Here is a 24245-nt window from a genome sequence, read left to right as displayed (position 1 = left end):
GTAATATAAGCTGTTGTCTGTTTAAAGCTGATTTAATAGATGTCTTTTTCTGTCTTTTTTCTATTTTAAAAACTTCCTATTGTCAGCTCAGAAATATACAAGAAATTAACCAGCAGTGAATTGTGCAATGGAATTACTTGAAATGAAAAGCCAAAGCCCACTTCTGAGAGTAGCCACATGCATGAATATGTATAATTTGCATCCCTAGAGATCAGAGGAAAGCCACCTACATTTATGCCAAATATTTGGATTGCATTAATACACTAGGGATACACTGCCATTTCTTTTTCTTTCTTTTTCTTTCTTTTTTTTTGTTTTTTTTTTCTTTTTTTAGGTTATAAAAACATACAATAAAGACATCTCACTTGATACTATCTTTCTATGCATGTTGCATCTGGAAAAGTGAAAAATTGTGAAAAGTGATCACAAAGCTTTAAAATAGCTATGGGATGAAATTATTAAAAATGCAGCGAAACCAACAAAAGTGTACATAACTGTAAATACAATTATGTAGTAAGCTTTCCTTACTCTGTTTTATACTTCCACAGTCAAAACTTTGGGATGTTTTCTTCATATGTTCCTTGAACAGCATGCAACAGTAACACTATGGTTGCAGGGTGGGGTCTACTGGGCTTAGAGACATACAACTTCCAGACATGCAGTAGGATTTGAAAATGGAGGCTTTTCATGAGAATGGAAATTCCATGAGTATCTTTTTAGTAGCTGGAACAATTACTTGCCTTGGAAATTTTCCTCATTAACTGTTTCTTTTATGTTACTCTTCCAGAGCTGCAAAAGTCTGTAGGCGGTATATCTTGTGTTATGCTTGCAGAGTGCAAATATAGATGTAGTGAATCTTGTTGCCTTGGAGAAAGCAAGCTCATTGGTGACACAGGAGAAGGGTGCAGAAGTGTTCTGTATTTGATATGAAAAGCAACATGTGGCTGCATTCTTCTTAATCCAGAAAGACACTGAGACACAACAGCTTAAGAACTTCAGTTTTTGTATTGAGGAAAGCAGAATACCCAAGAAGAATAGATGTTACTGATCTCTGACCAGCATTCCGGCGTGTTGCCTTAGGAACTTAAATTTCTTTGTTTATTGGGGTCAACAACTGCTCTGGGAAATTTGATATGTTAGCTATGCCATACACATACTCCACTTGTTGTATGTAGTTAATATGGTAATAGTAATAACCCTGGTGTAAATACTTCTGCTCTTATTTTAGAAGTGTTACCACTCAGCACTGCAAGAATATGGTTTAAGTATTGCCATAAAACTGCTAATTCTATGACATTATTAGATAGAAAAATAAAAATATTTCTGTTTACACTGGCATGTTACTATGGTTGCAGGCAGGCTTGGGTGACGTCATGCCTTGGATCCATTGTGAGCATTTATTTAGGTAGTTGTCTCCATGGAAACATTTGTTTGTTTTGATGTTACTATGTGTTAAATTTTAAACAAATTTTTGTGGTTCTATACTGGATTGTTATTGAGGACTAGCTAATCTACAGAAGCTTTGTAAATATACCTTACTCCCTGCCTATAAATTTTTTTCAGTAAAAGATCAAGTGAAAGCGTAATTGTCCTCTCAAATTCCATTAATAGTTTCTTATGTTGCTTTGACATGTTTTCTTGTTGCTGAGGAAGCCATGTGTTCTAAAGGGCAGAAACGCTCCTCCATCTTTCTGAGAAAGGAAGGTTTTGTTCCCATGGAGAATCTTCACAACACACTTTATTGTGCCCTGACTTTTGAGCAGTCCCACCCATGCTCTATCCTTAGTACATTTTGCACAGTCAGCTGTTTAGCCTAGTTCCCACAGTCTAGATCAGTCAGGTCTCCACAGGAGTGCTTCCACCTGAGATCAGCTGGATTTTTAATTCAGCACTAGTTCACCAAGACTGTGGAAGAATTAAAATGGATAATGTTTGCTCTAAGCAGCTGGCAGGATTACTTGGCAAGAATGAGTACATGCTTTCCTCATTTGTCAAATATAATTGTTGTCTTTTCTTTGTATTGAACAATTATGATACTTCTTGTTTTCTTAAAGTATTTGAAAGGAGTAGTACTTTGATACCTGCACTCATTCAAAACAAGTATCTCTCCATTAGTTTTTTCTGAAGTAATTTATATTTAACAGATTTTACTGAAGCCTCTCAAGTTTTTTTAATATGTAAGTAGGTATGAAGTGGTCTTTATATAAATGAAGCACATAGTAGTTGTAAATTGTGTTTTACTCCCCTACTGGAGAGATTCTTTTAATAGTGACACAGAATCTGATTTGTGTAATCCCACTTTATGCATGAAGTAGGCATAACAGTTAACTGGTGTACTTTAATATGTCTGCATCAGGAAGTGAGTTTTAAGTGGATATAGAATGATATGCAGAGCATAATCTGTGCTAATAAATCTCTCCTAGTGCTTCTCAAACTGTGAAGTACTAGTGCAGTTACAGATAAAACTCTAGGTAAAGTTACAACAGAAAGTGTTCTTTACCACAGTTTCTATATGTTAATTGAAATTAAGATCCAATTTAATTTCTTGTCCAAGAATGCCAAATTAAGTGTTGCCTTTTGCACTTTATTCTTGAAAGGCTTTTTATTTAAAAAAAACCAAGAACAACTCGTCTCCCCATTCTACCAAGAGGCATTAAATTCTAAAAGTAAAACATTGGTCACTTATGAGAAGAAAGATGGATGTAGATTCACTTGCAGATAGGCAGGCTTGTTTTGTGCATGTCAAATGGGTAAGTCCTGTACCCATAATGATGTATGCTTATTATGATTTTAAAAAATGCCTTTTTTGTATCGGTAGACACCACAGTAGACAAAAAACCTACAAATGCAGTGGTGGGTGATTCATTGCTCAGCTGATACGGGATGCTGCATGATACTATATACAGTACTATAGAGCAGAAGAAGTAGACCTCTGGTATGAGATCTTGGCTTGTGCCTCTTTTTCCTTTTTTCTTTTTTTTTTTTAGTCAGCCAAGTTTCATTAAATTTCACCATCATTAAAAATTGCCTGGTTTTCATTTATAACAGCAGCTATGTGAAATCTGTGTTAGTTTGGTTAGGAAGCAAGTATTTTCTAGACTGTTAAACATTAATGTCGACTTTGTCTCTCATTTTTCATGGATTGAAGTAGAAGTTGATTGAGAGATAAAGGATCCAGGTCCTGTCTAAAGAGTGCTCCTGCCTCTTTTTGGAGGTCAGGGGAATGGTGGCTTCTCTTGTGGAAGATGTGCTGTGGCCAAGGCCCTGAGATTCCAGATGTTAAAGGGGAAGATGACAATGACATGGTATTTGTGAAAAACCCAAGCTACACCAGGTGAGGAAGAAGCAACAGCTGGAGACCAAGTGGTTGGAGACTTAAGATGGAGAAGGCTGAAAGCTTGTGACTTCTGGCAACAAGGAGTCATGATCTGTTCCACCTACAGAGGGGCTTTGGACTATGCAATTCCATAACTTAATGGATTCTGAAGAGGTTGCCAGATAATCAGTATGCAAGAATTTTGGCTGCAGGAGACAGCAAGCTGCATGTGCATGATGATCTTTATCTCTTCCTGTCCATTGTGTCCTGCCTACACGTTGCCCTTGCTCTGACCTAATGGCACTGCTCCCAGCATCCATTAGGCCTTAGCATGAGCTGTGTTAGCCAAAATCTGAGCAAGAGTTGAGTGAACAGTCACAGGTGGCATCCCTGGCTGTCCAGGTATTGTGGATTTTGCCATCTGGAATATCTCATGTGCTGTTACACTTCCCTGTCACTGTCACCATATCCTGGCCACAGTGCTGTACCAGGTGTCAGGAGCAATGGATACCAGTCACAGCTGGTTACTGGGGATTCCTCCTGTGGACAATCTAGGCATGTGACTTCTGATCCCACCTTATGTCTCAGGAGTTTTGTTGTTCGGTAGATGCAGGATCTGGGATTGTTGCAGATGCGCTGCAAAGATTTGTCCAGCCTTCTATGATGGACCTCTTCCTTGTCTTCCTCATGGGTACCAACAGTAGTGCTCCAAAGGTAACCTGGAGCCTATCAAGAGAGGCTTCAGATATCTGAGAGTGCGAGTGAAGCAGATTTAGCTGTGGTCACAGTCCCAGGCCTTGGTACTCATTAGTGACATTTAACTAAGCTAAAATGACTGGAAGTGATTAATGAGATTTCTAAACTGAATTAAAAAAAAAAAAAAAAAAGTCTTGTGTATGATGAATGAGTTAAGGACTTGTTATTCACAATCAAATGGAAGAACTGGTTAAGGATGTAAGAGCTGAGGCAGCCTCAGCTGCAGCAACCAAGTGACTGTAAAGTTGTAAGATTTTGAGAGGAGTGATCAAGATGAATAACAGAGTTATAAACCTGGACTTCAGAAGGGAAGATTTTGGCCTGTTCACTGTCCCACAGGAAACTGCCCTGGATGGTAGAGGAGTCCAGGAGATCTGGTTAATCTTTAGGACAGCTTCCTCAAAGCACAAGAATGGTCCATTCCCATGTGCAAAAGTCAAGCAAGCATGGCAAGAGGCCAGCATGGATGAGCGTGGAGCATGTAAAGGAAGTACACAGGAGGTGGAAGCAGGAAGAGGCTATGTGGGAGGAATATAGCCCAAGTCAAAGTTCAGCTGGAGTTGAAACTAGTGAGGGAAGTGAAGGAACAAAGGTGTGGGCCAACTGCTCGGTATGGCAGGTGACCTAGTGACAACTGAAAAAGGCAGAGATACTCTGTGCTTTCTTTTGCCTCCCTTTGCAACCAGTAGGGTGTGCTCTCAGGATTCCCAGTTCCCTGAGTCTGCTACCAGAGCCTGTGGGTTTGAAGCAGTACCCACGATAAAGGAAGGTAAAGAATCACTTGAGCCAGTTAGAAGTAGAGGAGCACGTGTGTTAAGTAACGGTTGCCACGTCCTACTTCATTTGATCCAGTAGTTGCTAAAAGACACAATACCTGAGGCAGAAAGGGAATGTTTCTGTACTCTCTGGACCTTCGTAAGTAAGGGGAAAACTTTACTGCAGTGTTTTGCATCAAGCGAGTAAGCTTCTGCTTAAGCTGTGGAACAGCTTTAAATCAAACCTCAATCTTAGTGGTGAAAAGCAGTGAACAATATCTTCAGGTGAGTTGTTTCAGTCGAGACAAGAACTCATTGTAAAAATTATTTCACTTCATGTCTGTTTAGAATGTATACTATTCCTGAAGTCTAGTAGCTTTTCTTGCTGTGTTTAGTTCCCCATAATGGGTTCTGGACATCCTTTTTGGGAATGGTGCCATGTTCTTTGCAAAGCTGCATGGCTAGTGAGAGCTTACCATGAACTATGCTAGCTGCAGAAATGGATGCAATGCAGCTACAGCTGTGTGGTGCTGCACTGATCTAGTTGCCACGGGCCGGGACACCTTCTACTAGACTAGGTTGCTCCAAGCCCCATCCAACCTGTCCTTCCAGGGAGGGGGCAGCCACAGCTGCTCTGGGCAACCTGTGCCAGGGCCTCACCGCCCTCACAGGGAAGAACTTCTTCCTAAAATCTCACCTCAATCTCCCCTCTGTCAGTTTAAAGCCATTCCCCCTTGTCCTGTCACTACATGCCCTTGTAAAAAGTCCCTCTCCGTATTGTAGGCCCTCTTTAGGTACTGGAAGACTGTTGCAAGGTCTCCTCAGAGCCTTCTCTTCTCCAGGCTGAGCAAGCCCAACTCTCTTAGCCTGTCTTCACAGGAGAGGTGCTTCAGCCCTTGGAGCATCTTTGTGGCTCTCTTCTGGACACATTCAAGCAGGTCCCTCTTATGTTGAGGGCCCAAAACCCCCAATGAAGAACATGACCTAAGCAGCACTGAATTTTTTTCCTGAAATTTATTCTGGAAGGAAGAGCCCTGAAAGTTTGGGGAACCTTTTAGTCTTACACAGTTAGCCTTTTTTCACGATTGTGGCACAAGCTTTATAGGATACTTAGAAGGGCAAAAAGCTTTCTAGAGTGCTCCTTCAGCAGACAGAAAAGTACAAGACTCTAAAGACAAGGATAAGCCACCATCATCTGGTGAGAAGGAGTTTGTGCTGTAGACCTGTTCATCTGTTTGTCTCTGCTGATACAGCAGAGCATTGTACAGCCTAGTGCTGTTTGTGATCATGGGCACCAGCAGCTGCAGAACAGCGGTGATCTTTGGCACCAGGCTGTGACTCTCATGACACATGACAGCACTGGCTTCATTGCCCAGATGTCTTGGGTCTTTATTCTGTGTCCTTTAGTTGCAAATTTTGTTTAAAAATGAAAGTAAGCTAATGAGAGGAGCAGTTGTGCTCATTGTCATTGTAAAAGATGAAACTGATAGCTTTTACATCATCAGAAAAGTGTGTACAAGGATAAGTTGGTTTTCTTTCAGTTAACAGCAGATACACAGTGATACTGTAACATGGTAGTAGTTCATCACACCACAGCTGAAAAATCAGTATGAGAAAACAATACAGGTTTGTGTTTATTGTTTGGAATCTAACTCAGTTATAAAAGATCTCCAGATATACTCATTGTAATTCCTAATGCAGTATCAATTAGCCCTGAATTTATCTGCCTCATGGTATTTGAGGTGTTTGTTACTCATTGTGGAATGGTGATTGTTAAGCTTCTGAATGAAACTGATCTGAGAATCAAGAGTTTATCTGTCCCAGAGTAGTGTGGGTGAAATACAAGAGGCTACTGACAAGAGGATCATAGAGGAGAGGGTGGGGCAGCTCTTATTCATCATCATGTGCAGTCTGTATTTCACAAAAAGGTGTTGTGTTTTCACTTCTGCAAGGATGAGGCTCTGTCGTATGGGATAGATGAAAAATGGTGACTGCACTGTTTACCATCCTGTCCAATCACTTCCCCATGTAGAATGGCTACTACTGCTGCATGAAAATCTGAGAGTAATGACAATAATCTGATTCAGTGTTTTTTGTTCCCTATAAATCCTGGTACTGATTTAAAATGAACAGTGAAGAGTATTTAGTTTAGTATTGCCTTGAGAGGACTAATAAATTTACCATTTGTCAGCAGTTAATCCTATTAAGACTAGCATGATTGGTTTTCTAAGCTTTTATAGTAAAAATAAATAGAAATTGTTTCCTTTTACAGAAAAGCTGGAACTGTGGTTTCCTTTTCCAGGCAGGTTGTTTTTCTTTCATCATTTCATCTTAGATGAGAGCAATAGGAGAACTTTATATTATGCTGAAGTGGATGGTGTAGCTGAGAAAGCTGTTGGACTTAAATGCACAGAACTAACTTGATATTTTTTGTCAAGACAACAGACTGTCCTGTTGGGTTTTCTCTAGCCAGATGAAGAAAGCTATAGAAAGGGTACTTGGCAGACAATTAAAGAAGCTGTTTGGTTTTCATCCTGAGATGAGCTCTGCTTGCTGATGTAACAGTCTGATTTTGAGTTTGACCTGCAAATCCAGCTGACTGCAACTTCAGTCAACATTGGCCATTTTGAACAGTTCGTCTGATTTAGTCCTGTGACCAGCAGTACCAAGTCTCATGCATGCTTGAGAGATTGTTCCTTTTATTCCCCTTTTAGATGCTACACAGTGCCGCCCAGTCTTTGGCTACCTTAAATTATAGGTCTATGTCTTTAAGTACTAATCTGTGGAAGGTGTAGTCAAGATGGACAGTGAAGTGATGTAATAGTAAGGTAAATAGTAAAGGTGCATAAAAGCTATCAAGACTTAAGGGTTACCCATAGAGAACAGGATCCCTTTAATGTTAGGGACACTGACTTGATGTTATCTACCATGGCAGTTGCAATTTTTGGAAGTGTTTCAACTCCATTTGTCAAGGCCTTGAGATAAAGAAAATGACAAGATGTACTTTCTGGAGACAGTTATCCAAACAATTTATGCCAGGTGTTGATTATATTCCTGTATGTGCTTGCTGCAAGTGTAATCTCTTAATCTTGGAAAAAGTCACTTGCTGAACAGCAGAGCTTCTCCAACATACATGATGATGCAGTAGTTACAGTGTTGACTAACCTCTCAACAGTGTTGTTGAGTTAATTGTCATGTCCTGGTTTGTTTTTTTAAAAAAATGAAGCACTTGAAGTGTGCCTGATTTGCATGTATTAGGAAGAACCTGGGCAACATTTCTGCTTGTCATCTTCATTGAGCTCCATTTGAAAATCTGAGGCGCTTGGGAGCTTTGAAGAGTGAAAGGATTTGCCTTCTGATGCCTCCAAGTGGGTGGGACACCCTACTTCTGCTGCAGAGTAGGAAGGTACAAAGACAGTTTTTGTAGTTGTGGTCTTACAGGGCTGCTTTGACCTATGGAGGTGTAGGATAAGGTGTTTAGGAGTGCATAAAGCTTGCTTTGGTTGTGTTCTACCTTATCAGACTGTTTAGTAATTGAAGCAAAGTAGAGTACTGGCCTGAACTAGTTGCTGTTGAGCTCCTCCTGGTTTTGCTGTTCTTACTGTGAGAAGTTAACTATAAATACATGCATCAAATACTTAAGCTAGTTTTAAATTAACTATGTCTATCAACATACCTAATATAGAAGTTTTGTGGCTAGAAATGGACAACATATAACCCTGTAAAGATGTTTGTCGCTGTTAAGGGGGTTTCCACAATATACCTGCACAGGACGGTATCTGTTATACAGCACAAAAAGCTTAACAGTGTACATGTAGATGGTATTGTCTTAGTCTTGTTTTTATGTCATCCTCTTTTTCTGTGAGAGACAGTTTGCAGTTTTGCTTTACAGGCTATGAGGATATATTTGACTTGCTTATGAACAGCAATCTACCCTATGGGCAGTGGTAGTGGAGTGTGAGACATGAGCTGTTGAATTAGCTCCCATGGAAATTCATCAGCAGTCCTCATTGAGAAGATTCTGTATTGCAAACAAATGGGTATATAAGAATATAGTAGATAAGACAGTCTTCTGACACATGTGCTGGAATAAAAGCACAGAATTCTAATACTAATTGCAGCATTAACTGGACACAATTTAGAAAACTTTCCTTCCTATACCAAACATTGTGGGAAGTAGTATTGCTACACTGAATATCTTTCTCGCACCAAAATAACATACTGTCAGCAAATGACAGTTTGGAGCAATACTTGACTTTCTTGCCTTAGCTGCTAAAATCAGTGGCTTTGAAGAAAATGTCGGCTTCGACATTAAGGTAGTAATTCAGGAAAAAAAAGGTGGGAAGCCTTATTTTCTGAATGTAAGTAACTAAGCTGATAGATACTGCTAATGGAATAATGTAATAATTCCTGTTTGGAAATGAAACAGAAAGTGCCATTTGTACAAAGCAAAAATCAAGAGGACAGCACATATTTAGCAGTTTGTATTCAAAAGCTAGAAACTTGTGACCTGACAAAGAAAGAAAGAAAGAGATGCATCAAAAGGGAGTTTGTATGCCTCTTCAAGAAGCTTTTTCAAAGGAGAAGCTTCTAAGGTATTTTGTGCTTATTAAATGCTGTTAACTATTTAGTGGTATTTGATCACAGCAGCATTGTTCAACTGGACTCATCTAAAGACAGCTTTAATTTCATCCTGGCAGGCTGGGGGTTCTTGTGCCTTGATAGATATTGCAGCAGATGCGGCGGGCTAAATTTGGCAGAAATTTCCCCTAATAGTTCAGTAACTCTAGCTGCTTCCTTAGTTCAGTCACTGAAGTTATGTTAGACATCTCCAAAATTGTCAGAGTCTTTCCCAGCGCTGGCTTGATACCTTCCTCCAGTAGCTGTTGATCTAAATAAGTCACAGATTTCCAAAAGAATGTACACTTGTTCTTTCATAGTCTCCTCTCTGCTTTCACAATTCATTCCAACATCTTGGAGGCTTCCCAATTGTTCCATGTCATTTTGGTTTGTGGTGGTGATGATGATATCCACAAGATAGAAAACTGTGTTGGTAAACCTCCTTTTATTGTAAACTTTTGGATCTTCTGAATACAGCTAGTGCTTTGAATTGAGAGAGCGTGATGTAAATAAGAGAATATCTGTTTCGGTGTTAACTGTCATAATTTGCTGCATTTCTTATGGATTGGTTTCAGATACATGTGAGTCAGCACTGTAAAGAAAAACCTTTAACCCAGGGGGGCAGTAGCACATTTTTGTGAATGTTAGAGTTTTAGCAGAGATTTAAATCTCCCATACAAAGAACACATAAAATGGGAAGATAGGAGACCATCTGCATATTCAGAGCTTTCCTGTGACCATCCAATTTTCTCTTTCATATGTGAAGGCCATTTTCCAGAAAGGAAGGCATGTGCACTTTCTTCTTTATTTAGGTTATACATTTTATTTATTTGAAAAAGAAAATGTGATATTTCTGCTGTTTGTGTACCTGTGGTCTGGAGTCTCCTTTCTTGAAGGTTTTGATTTGGTCCTTGGTTGTTGGTTATGACAAACTCCTGTCTTGTGGGTTTCTCTGGATGTGACTTCCAGGTATGGACTGCCATTATAGTTAGTTTTTCTTCTTCCAGTTGGTGTTTCATTCTTCATCTCACACTTTACTATCTCCCTCCATGGGGAGGGAGTCCCATAGACTGAGCTTGTGCTCTTAAGTTAACCCCAGCTGTCTATTTTTAATACTGCCACCTTCTCTTATTGCCAGCAGAAAATTTTAACAGATATACATACATTCATGTTTTCTCCCTGTCTTCAGGATCACTAAAACAACCTCTCCCACATGCTTTTTTACTTACCTGAATATATCCGACCTCTCAGGAGAGTTCACTATTGTTGAGCTGTCACAGGGTTCATAAATTGTTTTCGTACCTATATGTGATTTGACATGGAAAAAAGTCCAACCCTGTGAAATACTTTGAAAAAACAGAAGGTTGCTGTTGTAAAACCATCTGATAATGATGTTTTCTTATTGGGACAGTCTGACAAAAATGTGTTGGTTTTCAATTTGACATTATTAAACTCTAAAGGAAAGTCCTACTTAGAATTAGATGAGACTGATGCTCTCTCTGGCTTTCATAGTAGCATTTTTGGAGGCAGTGAGCTGCTATCACAATCTCCAGATACATCAATTCATGTCACTCAATGTTTAAATTATGTTTCAGAAATAGCTATAAAAAGACACTTCTTATGTATAGTATTAAGTAGTAGTATACTTTCCTCTAAAAAAAAGCAAAACGAAACAAAAAACCAAAACAAAAAAAAACCAAAACAAACAAACCCAAATCCAAACCAGTCTGTAACTGGAAATATTTACTTAGAGGGTAGGGGGAAATGTCCTGGAGCTGGAATGGAGCTGGGTGCCTCAGCTATCATTTAGTGCTTTCTAAATTTCTTGGCCACAAAATATGAGTAAGCTTGCTGTATTTTGGCAGTATAGTCATTAACAAACAGCTGCAGTGCCTGAATAATAGAGTGAATATGCTCTATATTCATTAATTAAAGGTTGCTTTTTCCATCCCTTTCCCTTCATTTTTTTTGTCTTCAGTCAGTGACTTTTTTTCCTTTATACTGAACAGTGTAACTTCTGAATTAGTATGGGAATTTTGTCAGAGACGTCACTGGAACAGGGTGTTCCAGACATCTTTTTTTTTCTTTCCCTATAGGAACAGATAATAAAATCTTCAAAATGCAGTTGCAGTTTTCCTTAAGCTTTATAGTGATTTAAAAACATGTCCTCGCAATACACACCCTTTGCTTTGCCACCATCTTGCGTTGCTCTTTTCATGCTGTTCTGATGTGGATTGGCCCAGCGTAGGTGAAATAGCCATTGTAGTAACTACAAATACCCTGCCTAGGAATTCAAAAACCTTAATAATATTAGACATAAGAAAGATATGGAGCTAGGATTTTTGCTGAAATATCACAAAATCCCAGGAGAAAAACAAGAAAGAAATTCAAGTAAAGTTAATACCACATAAAATTGGTGGTTTTTAAATGTAATTTTAAGAAAAGCTGAGAGGAGAAAAACTTTTGGGTGAGATGTTGCTAGAACAAAGCTTGGATCCTCACTGTTGTTACATAATAATGAGTTGGATTCAGTTATTATTCTGTTCCTTGTGCAGTGATTTACTTTTAAAGTCCAATTCAGTTCTTCATGAAAGCATAATTTAAGCTCTAATATCTTGAGACTTAATGAGTTAAGATCTTACTATGTCAAGTCCTATTTAATAATGCCATTATTCTTTGACTTCTTGTAGTTGTGTTTTAATTTTGTCTGAATCAGGTAAGATGTATCAAATAATCATACGATATCAGTCCTTCATGATTTCATTTTTCTTTCCATATCCTATTCTTGGTTAGCTGGTCTTATCCAAAGAGGTGACTTGTCTTCCCTGAGTGTTAACACAGTCAGAACATAGATCCTCCATGTGGAGAGAAAGGAGTAAAGAAAGTACTGGCTATCAAAAGCCTGAGGGAACTGGGTGCTGGCAAGGAAGTTCATTGAGTTACATCTCCTCTATCTCTGAGTGTCCTGTATTTAGCTAATAGCTAATTTAGCTAATCATAGTCTGAAAGCTGTCATTGAGAATCTTTTTCTTCTTGTACGTAGAAGCAATTTTGTAAGTGTTTTTGCTTAGAAGACATTTAGCTGTGCAGCACTGGCCTTGTCCACAGTCCCTGCTTGTGACAAGGATGCTGGGGAGGGACTCTTCATTAGGGACTCTAGTGGTAGGACAAGGGGTAATGGCTTTGAACTTAAACAGGGGAAGTTTAGGTTAGATATAAGGAAGAAGTTCTTCACAGTGAGGGTGGTGAGGCACTGGAATAGGTTGCCCAAGGAAGTTGTGAATGCTCCAACCCTGGAGATGTTCAGGGCCAGGCTGGACAGAGCCTTGGGTGACATAGTGTAGTGTGTGGTGTCCCTGCTCATGGCAGGGGGGTTGGAACTAGATGATCTTAACGTCCTTTCCAACCCTAACTATTCTATGATTCTATGACTGTACTTAAGCTTCCTTTCAACAATGTTAGTGTTGGACATTGTTACATTGTATGTAGACTGGTCTCCTTTTTAACCAAATTTTTTAATACTGCTAGGGAAAGTGACTCAAAATAAACCTAGCTGCTGGGTTGTGGGTTTTGGGTTTTTTTTCGTAGGACATGAATGGGATGTGTCAGCTCATATGGGATTGCTGGTGAGTTCTGGAAGGATGCTTTATCTGTGTTTCCTACTTTTCTTTCACTGGGTTATCAAACAATAGGTTCATGTGCACTGCTTTAACTGTCAGAGAAAGTACAGGTGATGCTGGTTCTTTGCCCTGTGCTGTCAGCTGTAATGCCTCTGCCATAAGCCTCTGTGCTTCAACAGCAGAAAGAGCTTTTGAAATTGTAGCAGTTCTATCAGCTGCTTCAGCCCTCTGAAAGATGAAATGCTAAGTAGTATTTTAAGAAAGTAGCTTCTTACCACTAGCTTGTGTAGTAAGCTCATCACAGGCTGCAGAAGGCTGGCAGATGAAATGATTACCTATTCAAATTTGTTAGTAGATTTTTCAGCTATCCTTAACTGCTTTCATTTATTGGTATAAGGCTAACTTAATGAGCACTATGACATCATCCTCTTGGATTTTTATGTTTTGGATGTGCTCAGCAGTGTCCCTGGCAGCTGTGAACTGTATTACTTTGTTAGACTCTGGTTAACAGTTTCTGATTCCTTCCCCTATGATCTGTGTGTGTGCCCAGCCTAGTGCATATCCTTAAGATGACAAGAACCAAAGAGAACAGCAAATAAATTGAGTCCTCTGGAGAAGAAACCAGTGTATCTGCAAATAGCTGATTCTGAGGCACAGTCCTCTTGCTTCAGCACTAGTCTCCTGCCAGTTGGGTCTAAGACCTGTCTGCAGCCTCTCTTTCTTTGCTGTCTATTCCTTACCTCTGCCTGTACTTTGACTAACTTCCCTGCTGCTGTCATGCACCCCTGCCATACCACAACTTCCACACCAATTGTGGTAACAAATAGCGCCAGTCATGCACCCAAAAGATAGATTTCTATGTTACTGAAAAATATGTTCTGTAAATTGCATGTTGCTTACTGGATTCTTCCACAGAAGTAAACAGCATTCTAAGGATAAAAGTAATACAGTTGTGATAAAATTACTAACCAAACCCCAAACAAGTGGATTATGCTACTCTTACAAGCTAATTTAATCTCTTTCTTTAAGTCCTGTATAATCATCAGGCCTACTTTCTGCTTTGACTTTTTCTTTTCCTCATCGTCCTTAAGTACCATTGATCTCTTCAGCACCTTTAACTCATTCAGGGGTTTGCTTTCCTTTGGAAGCTTTTATCCACTACATTTTTTTGCCAAGTCATTTTCCTTCTCCAGCCCCCCTCTTTATTCCCTTCCCAATACTGTTTTATCTGATAGGCTCATAGCTTTTGTGTTTGCCCTTTCTTTTGTTGTTGTTGTTTTTAACTTCAGATTTTAATTGAAGGGAATTTTCACTCTGAGTGAAGCATATAGGAAGGAAATACTACAGAAGTAAAGTCAAGAGGAGAAAAAGGTTAACTTCAAATATAGAAGAGAGTTTTCATGAGAGAATCCTAAAATATTTAGGTTAAAATAAAGCCTGATAAAGGTATTGACTGCTGGTTTAGTGAGCTGTTGATGTCCTCTTGATTCAGATTTTCAAAGCATGGCAGTTCACAAGCTGTCACAGTTTCAGATACTTAGAATTAATTATGCGCACTGTTTTACTTTTGTTCAGTAATGAGACAAAAAGCACCTAGAGGGAAGCTGGTACTTCCAGGTTCAGTTCCTGAGTGAAAGATGTTTGTTCTTCTGCCCTTGCTGCCTCCTCCCTGACTCCAGAGAGGTTTTCTGCAAGTCATGGCTATTGTTGTAGTATAGAGAGAGCATTTTGCACTGCATTTTGCATTGTTCCTGTCTTGTTGCTGTCTTGTTGCTTTGCTCTCCTGGAATGATGAGAAAATGGATGATGGCATTGCCTTGTAGTCAATAGGGTATATAAAGCCACTCAGTCCAACTCCTATGTCTGATTTAGCCAAGGTGCTAGAAGTTATAGAGCAATTAAGAAGGTCACCTGTATGTCTTATTTGTCAGTCCTAATCTTTCTTTCAAGGGAATCCACTTCTGGTAAATAGCCATGCACTCAAAGGTGCTTGAATTCCAGAAGTGACAGCTATTTCAGCTGAAGAATTCTGTTGCTTCTTCCTAGGATAATTTTTCTGAGGGTGTCTTCTGGAAAGATGTCTTCTGGATATCTTCAGAGTATCTTCTGGAAAGATATCTTTTCCTAACAATTTCCAATTTACTCCTGCTTGCATCAACATCCAGATACCTAATTTCAGTATCCCAGTTCTACCCATTAATAGGGCAGAAGTCTCTCATGCAACGTGTTACCTCAAGCTTTGTTTTCTTAACTGGTTCTTTTACAACCACCTTTTTTAGAGCTGTTAGTGCAGCACAAAGAACCTGATAGAATTGTATTACAGTATCTCCCCACCCCCGCTTCTCTCTTCAGCTGTATTTTTACACAAGTCTCTGCTTTGTGTTAGTCATACATTGTTCAGTTTTATCCAAGAAACTGTTCTCTTTTTAGTTTGTCAGTCTTTTGCATTGTATATTTAATATTTTTGTTTCATTCTTGACTGATAATATAGCAAGAAACAGATCTTCATAGGATATGTTAAATATTCTAATAGATTGCTTACCCTACCTAGGGACCTAGTTCTAGATTGGGACTTTTTTTGGCTGTGAATTGTGGAGCTGATGGCCAGTAAAAATGCTGAGCAGAAGAGAAACAGAGCAGAAAGTGAAAACTATAAAATGCAAAAGAGAAAAAAAATTAACTACCAGCCCTGTGGCATTATCTGCTTCTTGGTTAAACATATTTGTCTTGAACTTTGTGCTGGTAACATTGCAGCACCATTTGCTTATTGAAAAAAAAGAATATATCTGTTAGATGAGTGATGTATTTTGCAGAGACTAGTACAAACATTTTTTCCTTCAAAGAATTTGTTTGTGGTGCCTTTTTACTGTCAATGTGTACAGTACAAATACCACTAACTATTGCTACTAATGTACATTATGTCTGTAGACTTCATCAAGAAGATTTGGTGTGTTATCACAAGTAGCAAGTAAAAGAATAGATTTCAGTTCTACCGACTGAATAGGAGTGAATGCTTTGGGGAATACCACATAAAGTTGTTGCTGTAAAGTAGTAAATTAGAAAAATCTATTTGTGTGAAAATCAGGGAGTTTCAGCTGTACTGAGTTTTTAATGTAACAGATTACTCTTTGAAAAATAGGGAAAAACTGGACAAATTGAGCAGGATTTAGCTATTATTTCTCTTAAGTTAAAAAGAAAAAAGGAGACATGATTTAGCAGAAACACTTCCCGTTTCATTTCTTTTGTCTGTTAAGATAGTGCAGAAACAGCTAAAGTTCAAAATCTGGTCTGAATGCCATTAGGAAATATGACTTCATTAGGTGTAAAAAGTCTGACTTTCGGGCTGTTCTCAATGTTCTTATGACACGTTAAACTTACTGTGCCAGTAAGTCAGAAACTCTGACAAATAAGCCATCCAGGCATTCTGTTGCCAACGCAAACATGCTATCTTCTGCATCGATGAGACTGCCTTGGGAAAGGAATAAATACAGGGAGTACCCTAAATCCTGTTTGTTCTGATTTCCAAGAGGTGATGCTTTTGAATTTTACTTAACTGCTCAGTTGACTGAGACACCCAAGTCCATGGTGAATTTAGACTAAATAAACTCTACAAACAAAACTCCTTGTACAAGAGTTTATGCAAAAACTTCTATTGGGCACCCGCCTCTAGTTATGCTATCTTCAGACCCTTGTCAGGCTTTCTATACTCCTTATACCTTTCTGGGTAGATGATAATTCCCATAGCAAAATAGTACTGGTTAGTGTATCCTGCTGTAATTCTTTCTGGTATGCTAGCCAGAATAGAAGTTTCTCTGAATATTCTCACATTTTCTTTCCCTCTTCATTCTAAGAAAATGTAAAGGAAAGGTGACGTTTTGGGATGGGAGTAGGGATGGCTTTTGGTAGCTTGGAGATTAAGACAGAAAACTAGATTTTGCTGTATTAACATTGAATTATAACAGTGCTACGGAGATAAAGATTTCTAATATTGGTCAAGGATTTTGTGTAATGGGTATGTGGAGTGTATAGCTTTGCTTTGCAGCTGAAATTGTAGACAGCTTAATACAAATACTGTTCAAGTCCAAATGACATAGAAGTGTTAATTTGTACCAATACGTTTTCACGCTGCATGGTTCTCATCTTGTGAACACAGGACACTGTTAGTAGTAATGTTTGCAAATTAAAACTGGAATGCTTGCTGTTGCAGTCTGTGTTGGGCCTATGTTTGATATTTTATACTCTATGTTCACTATGGTGATGTCTAGGCTCAGAAATGAGGCGTTTACATATGTGAACTTGAGTTCCCAAGAGGAAACTGAGGAATTCAAGTTTTAGTTCAGAATCTTCCCATTCATAATGGTTACATGTGGAGAGACCCATCAAGGAAGCTCCTTTGATGGGAAGCAAAGCTTCCTAAAATTCTTCCGTGTTCAGTCTGCTCAAATGGTAGGTGTATGTACAAGCAACTTGTACCATGAATACACTGTTTCCTCCACTGAACTATAGCATGTTAGAGTAATTCTGTTTGTTGTAAGAAGCAGAGTTTAAAATAGAATGGCATGTAAGAATGTATCCTTCTTAAATATAAAGGTTTCTTTGTGTCATAATAAAGTACAGGGCTTTAAGAATTTATATTATTAATGTCCTTATGTATTCTTTTCATTGAGGTGGCCAACCATGTGACTTCTGTTTTGGTAAAAGTCTTCTTCCCTGCCCTTGACATTATTGTTGCTCTCTTCCATTTTGTCTCATTTTCTGGTCAGATAGTTTTAATTTACATTTCCAGTATCTGATTGTGTCATATTTCTGTAGCTCTTAATTAATATTTTTTTTTCCTTCCCCTCACCCCTTTTCTTAGGTCTCTATTAACTCTCTGGAGTGCTAAACGTATGAGGTGAATGTTAATAGCTGAGAGATCACCCTTGGCATACTTAATTGTAGACAAGTTGTTTGAACTTGTAACACTTGGAAAATGAAAGTTAATATATTTGTTTTGTTATTCCCATGGAAACAAGATATTTGTAATGAGCTTCTAAAAACAAGTTACAGATATACACAAGGAAGCTGATTCTTTGTAGCAATTGCTTAATAGAAACAAACTGGTTTGCTTGGGGGTTTTTTTGGGGTGGTTTTTTTTTGTTGTTGTTGTTGCCCTTTTTTTTTTTTTTTTTTTTTTTTTATTATTCTTTAGCTCATGACCTCTGAAAAGCTGGTGTCAGGCTTTCTGAATGGGAACAGAGAATTAAAAATTGTGGAAGTAGAGCTGAGGGTACAACTGCCTGTGTGTCATGCAGCATTCTTAGTACTATCATTTTTCACAGTTTGGGTTGGAAGGAACTATAAGGTCATCTAGTTGACACACACACACAAAACACCGCCCTGCAAGGAGCAGGGACTTCTTTCAACTAGATCAGGTTGCTCAGAGCCCCATCCAGCCTGACCTTGAACACTACCAGGGATGGGGCTTCTACCACTTCTGTGGGTAACCTGTTCCACTGTTTCACCACCCTTACCATAAAATATTTCTTCCTTATGTCTAGTCTGAATCTACCCTCTTTTAGTTTAAAACCATTACCACTTGTCCTATTGCTACAGTCCCTACTAAAAGGTCTGTCACCATCTTTCTTATAAGGCCCTTTTAAGTATTGAAAGACCACAATAAGACGTCCCCAGAGCCCTCTCTTCTGAAGGCTGAACAAGTCCAACTCTCAGCCTTTCCTCATAGGTGAGGTGTTCCATCTCTCTGATCCCTTGTCTGGACCCACTCCAACAGGTCCATGTCTTTCGTGTGCTGAGGACTCCAGAGCTGGATGCGGTATTCTAGGTGGGGTCTCACCAGAGTCTTACTTCTCCAGACTTGTTGGCCATGCTTCTCTTGTTGCAGCCCAGAATATGATTGGATTTCTGGGCTGCAAGTGCATGCTGCTGGCTCATGTCCAATTTTTCATCACCAGTACCCCCAGGTCATCCTCCACAGTGTGTTTTTGTGGACCTGAAAGGGGGCCAATCTGTGGCTGAGTGTGTAAATCAAGCTACGTAGGTTAGTAGAGAGACTGCTTCTGTCTTTTCTATGTACTCAAGTCTGTTTTCTACTCTGCATTCAAACCAACACACTACAGATAGAAGAAAGAGTAGGAGCATGCTGTCTTGCTGAGTAACAATGATGACAGCAACTGCTCAGAGGTCTTTTGAACCTTCCTCTAGAGACAGGATGAGTTGTAGCATTGCTACTTTAGTAATTTAGATGCTGTGGTACATGGCATACATGTACCATACACAGCATACAAAAAGTACCAGAACACATTGTAAGTTAATCAACTTAATCAAGTTCTTAGGGGGGTTACACAAGACTTGGCATACTTTGCAACTGCAGAATTTTTGAGTGAATTATTATGCTTTTCAAATGGGTTTGGTAATATTGTAATAGTTTGAGGGAGAGGAGGATGTTTCTGGAGTATAGAAAAATTAAAGCTGCTTTATTTAGGAAACCTGGGTTATAGTACCAAAAATTCCTTTTTTAATGTCACTCCAATTAATATTTTTTGCTGGTAAAGATCTGCCATGATGCACATTTCTTTTTCTTTTGGGTCCAGCAGCAGTACTACGTGGATTGTATGTGTAACCGATTTGTGGTACACTGGGGAAAACACTCATTTGCTTTCCTTTATTAGTGTGACAGGGAAAAGACCAAATGTGAGAGTTAAGAATGACTGTGTCTTAGATCAAAAAGAGATGTTCTTTGTTCCTTTTGGCACCCTTATTGATGCATTTTTTTACCTTTTAATGTGGGAAGGAGAGGAGAACAAAACAAAAAACACTCAAAACAAAATATTTTCCACGTGTTTGTAAATACAAAAGGAGTCAACATGAACTTCAACAGATTTTGCCAAAAGTGGTCATTCCCTTTCCCACTGTGATGATCCTGTCTAATAAACTGTAGCAATCCTGACTGGAGACTTCCAGGTAACAAATGTGCTACAGAAAATTGCATTTGAAAGATCTGTATCTTAGACTTGACTGTGAGTCTCTAGTGAAAAAGGTCCTTAGTACTGTGTTGTGCTGAAGCTTTGCAGTGATTGCTAACGCCATCTTTTTTTAAATGAGAGGCAAACCAAAATGAAGTGCTGACCTTTTGAGTTCTTGGACACATTTCATCAGAAAAGGGATGTTAATCCTATTAATGAGAATCCTGGACAAATTCCAAGTAGTTAATTGCATTTTATTCCATGTGTCTTTTTGATCAATGAAATACTGGATTATAATTTCATTTCCACAGTATTCTTTTACTGGCTAATTCTGTGGGATACTTCAGCATATGCTTCACCTAAAGCAGAAAGTAGTTGCACAGAGCAAAGTTTGGTCAAAAAAAAAAACAAAAAACCCAAAACCAAAATAAAACTATGGATAAAGTTTATTTATGGCTAAAATAGGGAGTGTAAGGGATGTAGGGATTTTGTGTATGTTGTGCTGTGTTGGAGGAGATACAGGATACTAGGAATGAATGGTATGTAAAGGGTTGTGTTAGTGATAAATTTTATTGTGAATAACCATTTGCTCCTTGTTTTAAAAGCCTGGGATAAAATTTCATTTTCTGTTTAATGGAAATAGGAGTAACTTCCTAACTATTGCTGTTTAAAACCAAGAAATCTCACTTTCTCCTTTTATTAATGGAGCTACCCTCCAGTTGAGGGGGATTAGACCTCTTAACATGTCTGAGAAAAGATCAAAAATAAATCAATGGTAGATAAATGGCTCTTTGTGATGCTTGAATTAAAATTAGATTTCTATGGGTAGTTTTTCTAGCCTGAGATTTCTTTTTCCAGTGCACCTTTTCTCTATCCTTGCAGCTATAATTTATTTCTTTATAAACAGCTGTCACTGTTGAAAGGACTGGTCTGGGTTGTGTGTTGTTTTGTGTGGTTTAGTTTTGTTTGGGTTTATTCATTTATTTCTTTGGAGGAGGGTATGTTATTTAAGATTACATCAGCATAAGTATCAGAATATTTTTTGAAAATTTTTCTATTTGATCTGTTAAGTTTTAGCTTAAAATGAGTTTGATTTGATGAGCTGCAGGCATTCTGGCACAGGTCAGGTCCCTTTATTTCATCTTTATTTCTGAACATTGATCAAGGGAAGTTTCTAAAGCACTATCCTACTGATGTACATAAAGAAAGTGATGTTCTTGGGATATGTTTTATGTGACACCATGGGTCTTCCTGTGTTGCAACTGCATTGCAGTTTTCTGTTGTTCATTGTGGTATTCTGCTATTTTTGGAATGCTTGTTGCACTCTCTTGTAATTTGTTTTAATTTCTGTGTGTTTCTGTAGGGGAAAGTCTTCCAGAACTATCACTTTTGAGCAGTTCAAGGAAGCTCTTCAAGAACTCTCAAAGAAGCGTTTTAAGGACAAGAGCGATGAGGACGCAGTTCAAGAAATATATAAACTAATTGAAGGAAAAGCCCCAATTATATCTGGAGTAACGGTATGTTACTGATCTAATGGATGCATTATTCTAGCCATCCTTTGTTCTACTCCAGTGTTGTTGTATTCACCTGCTTGCATTTACAATCCACAAATCAAAGCAGCATGCCTCCATGGGCCTGAAGGCAACAACTGTACTAAGCTGACTGGGAGCAAAGATTATGCAACAGCTAAGTATTGCACTACTGTGTATTTTTCTCTGGCACTGTCATTGCTTCTGCTAGGAATTGTAGTACCACCTAGCAGCATGGTCAGGAAAATTCAAGGTGAGCTCTTTGTGTGTGGTTAGAACATAGAAATATTCATCAAGAGCAGTGTATCCAAATCAAAAATTGTAGAAGGGAATTAAATTTAGAACCACATTAAACAGATGTGTGAAAAGGCAAGAAGACTAGAGTAAAGACATCTTAAGATATTAAATATATCATGTGGCTCCCAGAACGCTGGAAATCTGGGAGTAATTACCATGTCTTTGGTTTTTTGTTTGTTCCAAGTATGTCAGAAGTATAATGTTCTTTCTTTTTTAAATATTGGCATTAAACTTTTCATATGAAAGGGAAGTTATAAAGCCTAGTCTACATAAATTTGGTTGCCCTTTTAAATGCCAAGGTTAGGCAAGCTTTTACCCTGTAGTCTAGGCAATACTAGTGTTTGACATCAACTCGGATAGTCCTGTCGGTTTAGTTCATTTGCTTAAAATTTGTGATCCTACTGAATTTTGGCAGTAGAGCTATGAATAAAAATGTAATTGTAAATAATCTGTCCAGAAACTGGTTCCACATGAACAGTGGAAATGTCAAGTGGGGAGATTTCTTGAGTTGTACAATTTGTCAGATTTTTACAAGATTGTATTTTACTACTCTCGTTCTCTCATTTGAAACAAGTGATACAGACTACAGTAATGTAGTAATGTCTTTCACTCATTTTAGTGAGTTTGAATAACTTGCTCATCTATGACACAATTCCCTCTTTGAATTGTGCACAATCTTCTAAGCCTCACTTTTGTTTCTATTTTTTGGTATTTCAGGAGTCAGATATTGAAATAATCAATGGCTGCTAATAAGGGGACAGCATCTCTCTGTGTGGATTACAGGGTGATGAGAGAGGTTTGCAGATGCAGGATAGTATCATGTAGGTGCTTTAGAGGTATACAAATGTGCCAGCAACAGGGGGAAAGGAATGGAGGAGGATTATGAACCAGCAGTGTGAGGTTTGCCTGTACTCCTATTGTATATGCAGTCCTGGGGAGAGTTGAAGTGAAGAAATAACAGGAGAGCGGGGGAATCACAATATTCTCTCCTACTTGCTGGCAAAGTAAGGGGCAGGAGGCAGAGCAGAAAGGGAGGGAGATTGCAGACTGAGGGGAGAACAAAAATTTTGTTTGTTTTATAATGCTAATTTAGTTTCCAGGTGATAAAAATTACCCAAACAGTTGACTATTAAAGGCATTAAAATAAATAAATACAGGGCCACTCTCACCCCAGCATCCAGGGAATGGAAATATGAAATCTATATTCGAGCGTTCTAATGCCTTGTTTACTTGGGGAAGTCTGCCCAGTCTAACCTGGACTGGTTAGAGTTACATGAAGCTTTTCTTAAATTGTTCTAGGATAACTCAGTCATGCCATGTAGTGTGGGCCTTGCTCTGTGTAGCTCTGTTGTAGGTCATATAGATTTCGTTCAGGTTTCAGCCAGAAAACTTCAGTGTGACTACTGACAGATTAATCTAAACATATTAAGGAGGGAGTTGAAAGCATGGTTGAGTGAGGCTTGTGTATAAGTATACTTCAGAGGCATTTGGAAATTTTTATGTCATCTTATGTTTTGTGCTCTCTGTTTGGGGGAGGAGAGGAAAGAGAACAGGACAATATATCTGTACTGAATGGCAGCCTGGGGAAACCACAGCTTCCACAGAATGGTTGGACAGTTTATGTTCAGATCAGATAATGAGGATTTTAGTGCATGTCGTGATAGAAGATTTACTTTTTTCTTTTTCTGTTTATTTTTTTTCTTCTCCTTCAGAGTGTTGTAGAATTACAAAAATCCCTGCTTATAGTTGATGTGGTTGAGAAGGCTCGGCAGCCAAACATTGAAACCAAGTGAAATTTGGGCTGCTTTCTAATCTGCAGCAGAAGGTGTATGGTTGCCTTGGTCACACAGGAAGAAAAACAGCAGGCAAGTGTTAGGCGTTAGTTGAGACATAGCTTTATAGCTCATTTGATAGTCATCTGGTAATAGAATATACAGGTCATGTATCTTTAGCAGTTTACAGTCAGACACATAAATGAAGTCTAAGGCCTTTTAGTTGCCCTCTCTCCTATACGAAGACTACAAGAGCAAGACTGAGGTTCTTTGTTTTCCTGTACCGAAAGCTGTGTGCTGTAAGTATGTTGAATGCATTTCTACATCTCCTGTGGAGCAGATACTTGCTTTGGTCATTGCTGTCTCTTAAAATTAAATCAGTGTATTCAACAGGGTCCTTGATATAGAAATGTAGAATAATTTCAATTGGAAGGGATCTGGAGTGATTTCATTCAACCTTCTGCTCACAGGAGGACTAACTTCAAAGCTAGATCGGGTTATGCAAGGCCCAGTCCAGTCAAAGCATGTTGTGGGTGGCAGGGCAGTTCAGCAGTGACAGCAGTGTGAAAGCTAGGTGATGGGTGCTCAGTATGATGGTGATGTGAGCAGGATTGT

At 38.7% G+C, this 24245-nt stretch overlaps 1 protein-coding gene across 1 annotated transcript in view; it reads left to right on the top strand.

Moving 5' to 3' along the window:
- The window catches only part of TPPP (tubulin polymerization promoting protein), a 33101-nt gene that overhangs the window by 4053 nt on the left and 4803 nt on the right, over positions 1–24245 (top strand). The window contains exon 2 of the mRNA XM_010017162.1: positions 21396–21549. Coding sequence (XP_010015464.1) covers positions 21396–21549 — 154 coding nt within the window. The remainder of the gene's footprint in view (positions 1–21395; positions 21550–24245) is intronic.

Source organism: Nestor notabilis, unplaced genomic scaffold (genome assembly GCF_000696875.1).
Source record: "Nestor notabilis isolate BGI_N333 unplaced genomic scaffold, ASM69687v1 scaffold5376, whole genome shotgun sequence".
Classification (NCBI taxonomy): Eukaryota; Metazoa; Chordata; class Aves; order Psittaciformes; family Psittacidae; genus Nestor; species Nestor notabilis.
Note: the sequence above shows the minus strand (reverse complement) of the source record. Positions and strands in the feature narration are given on the sequence as shown.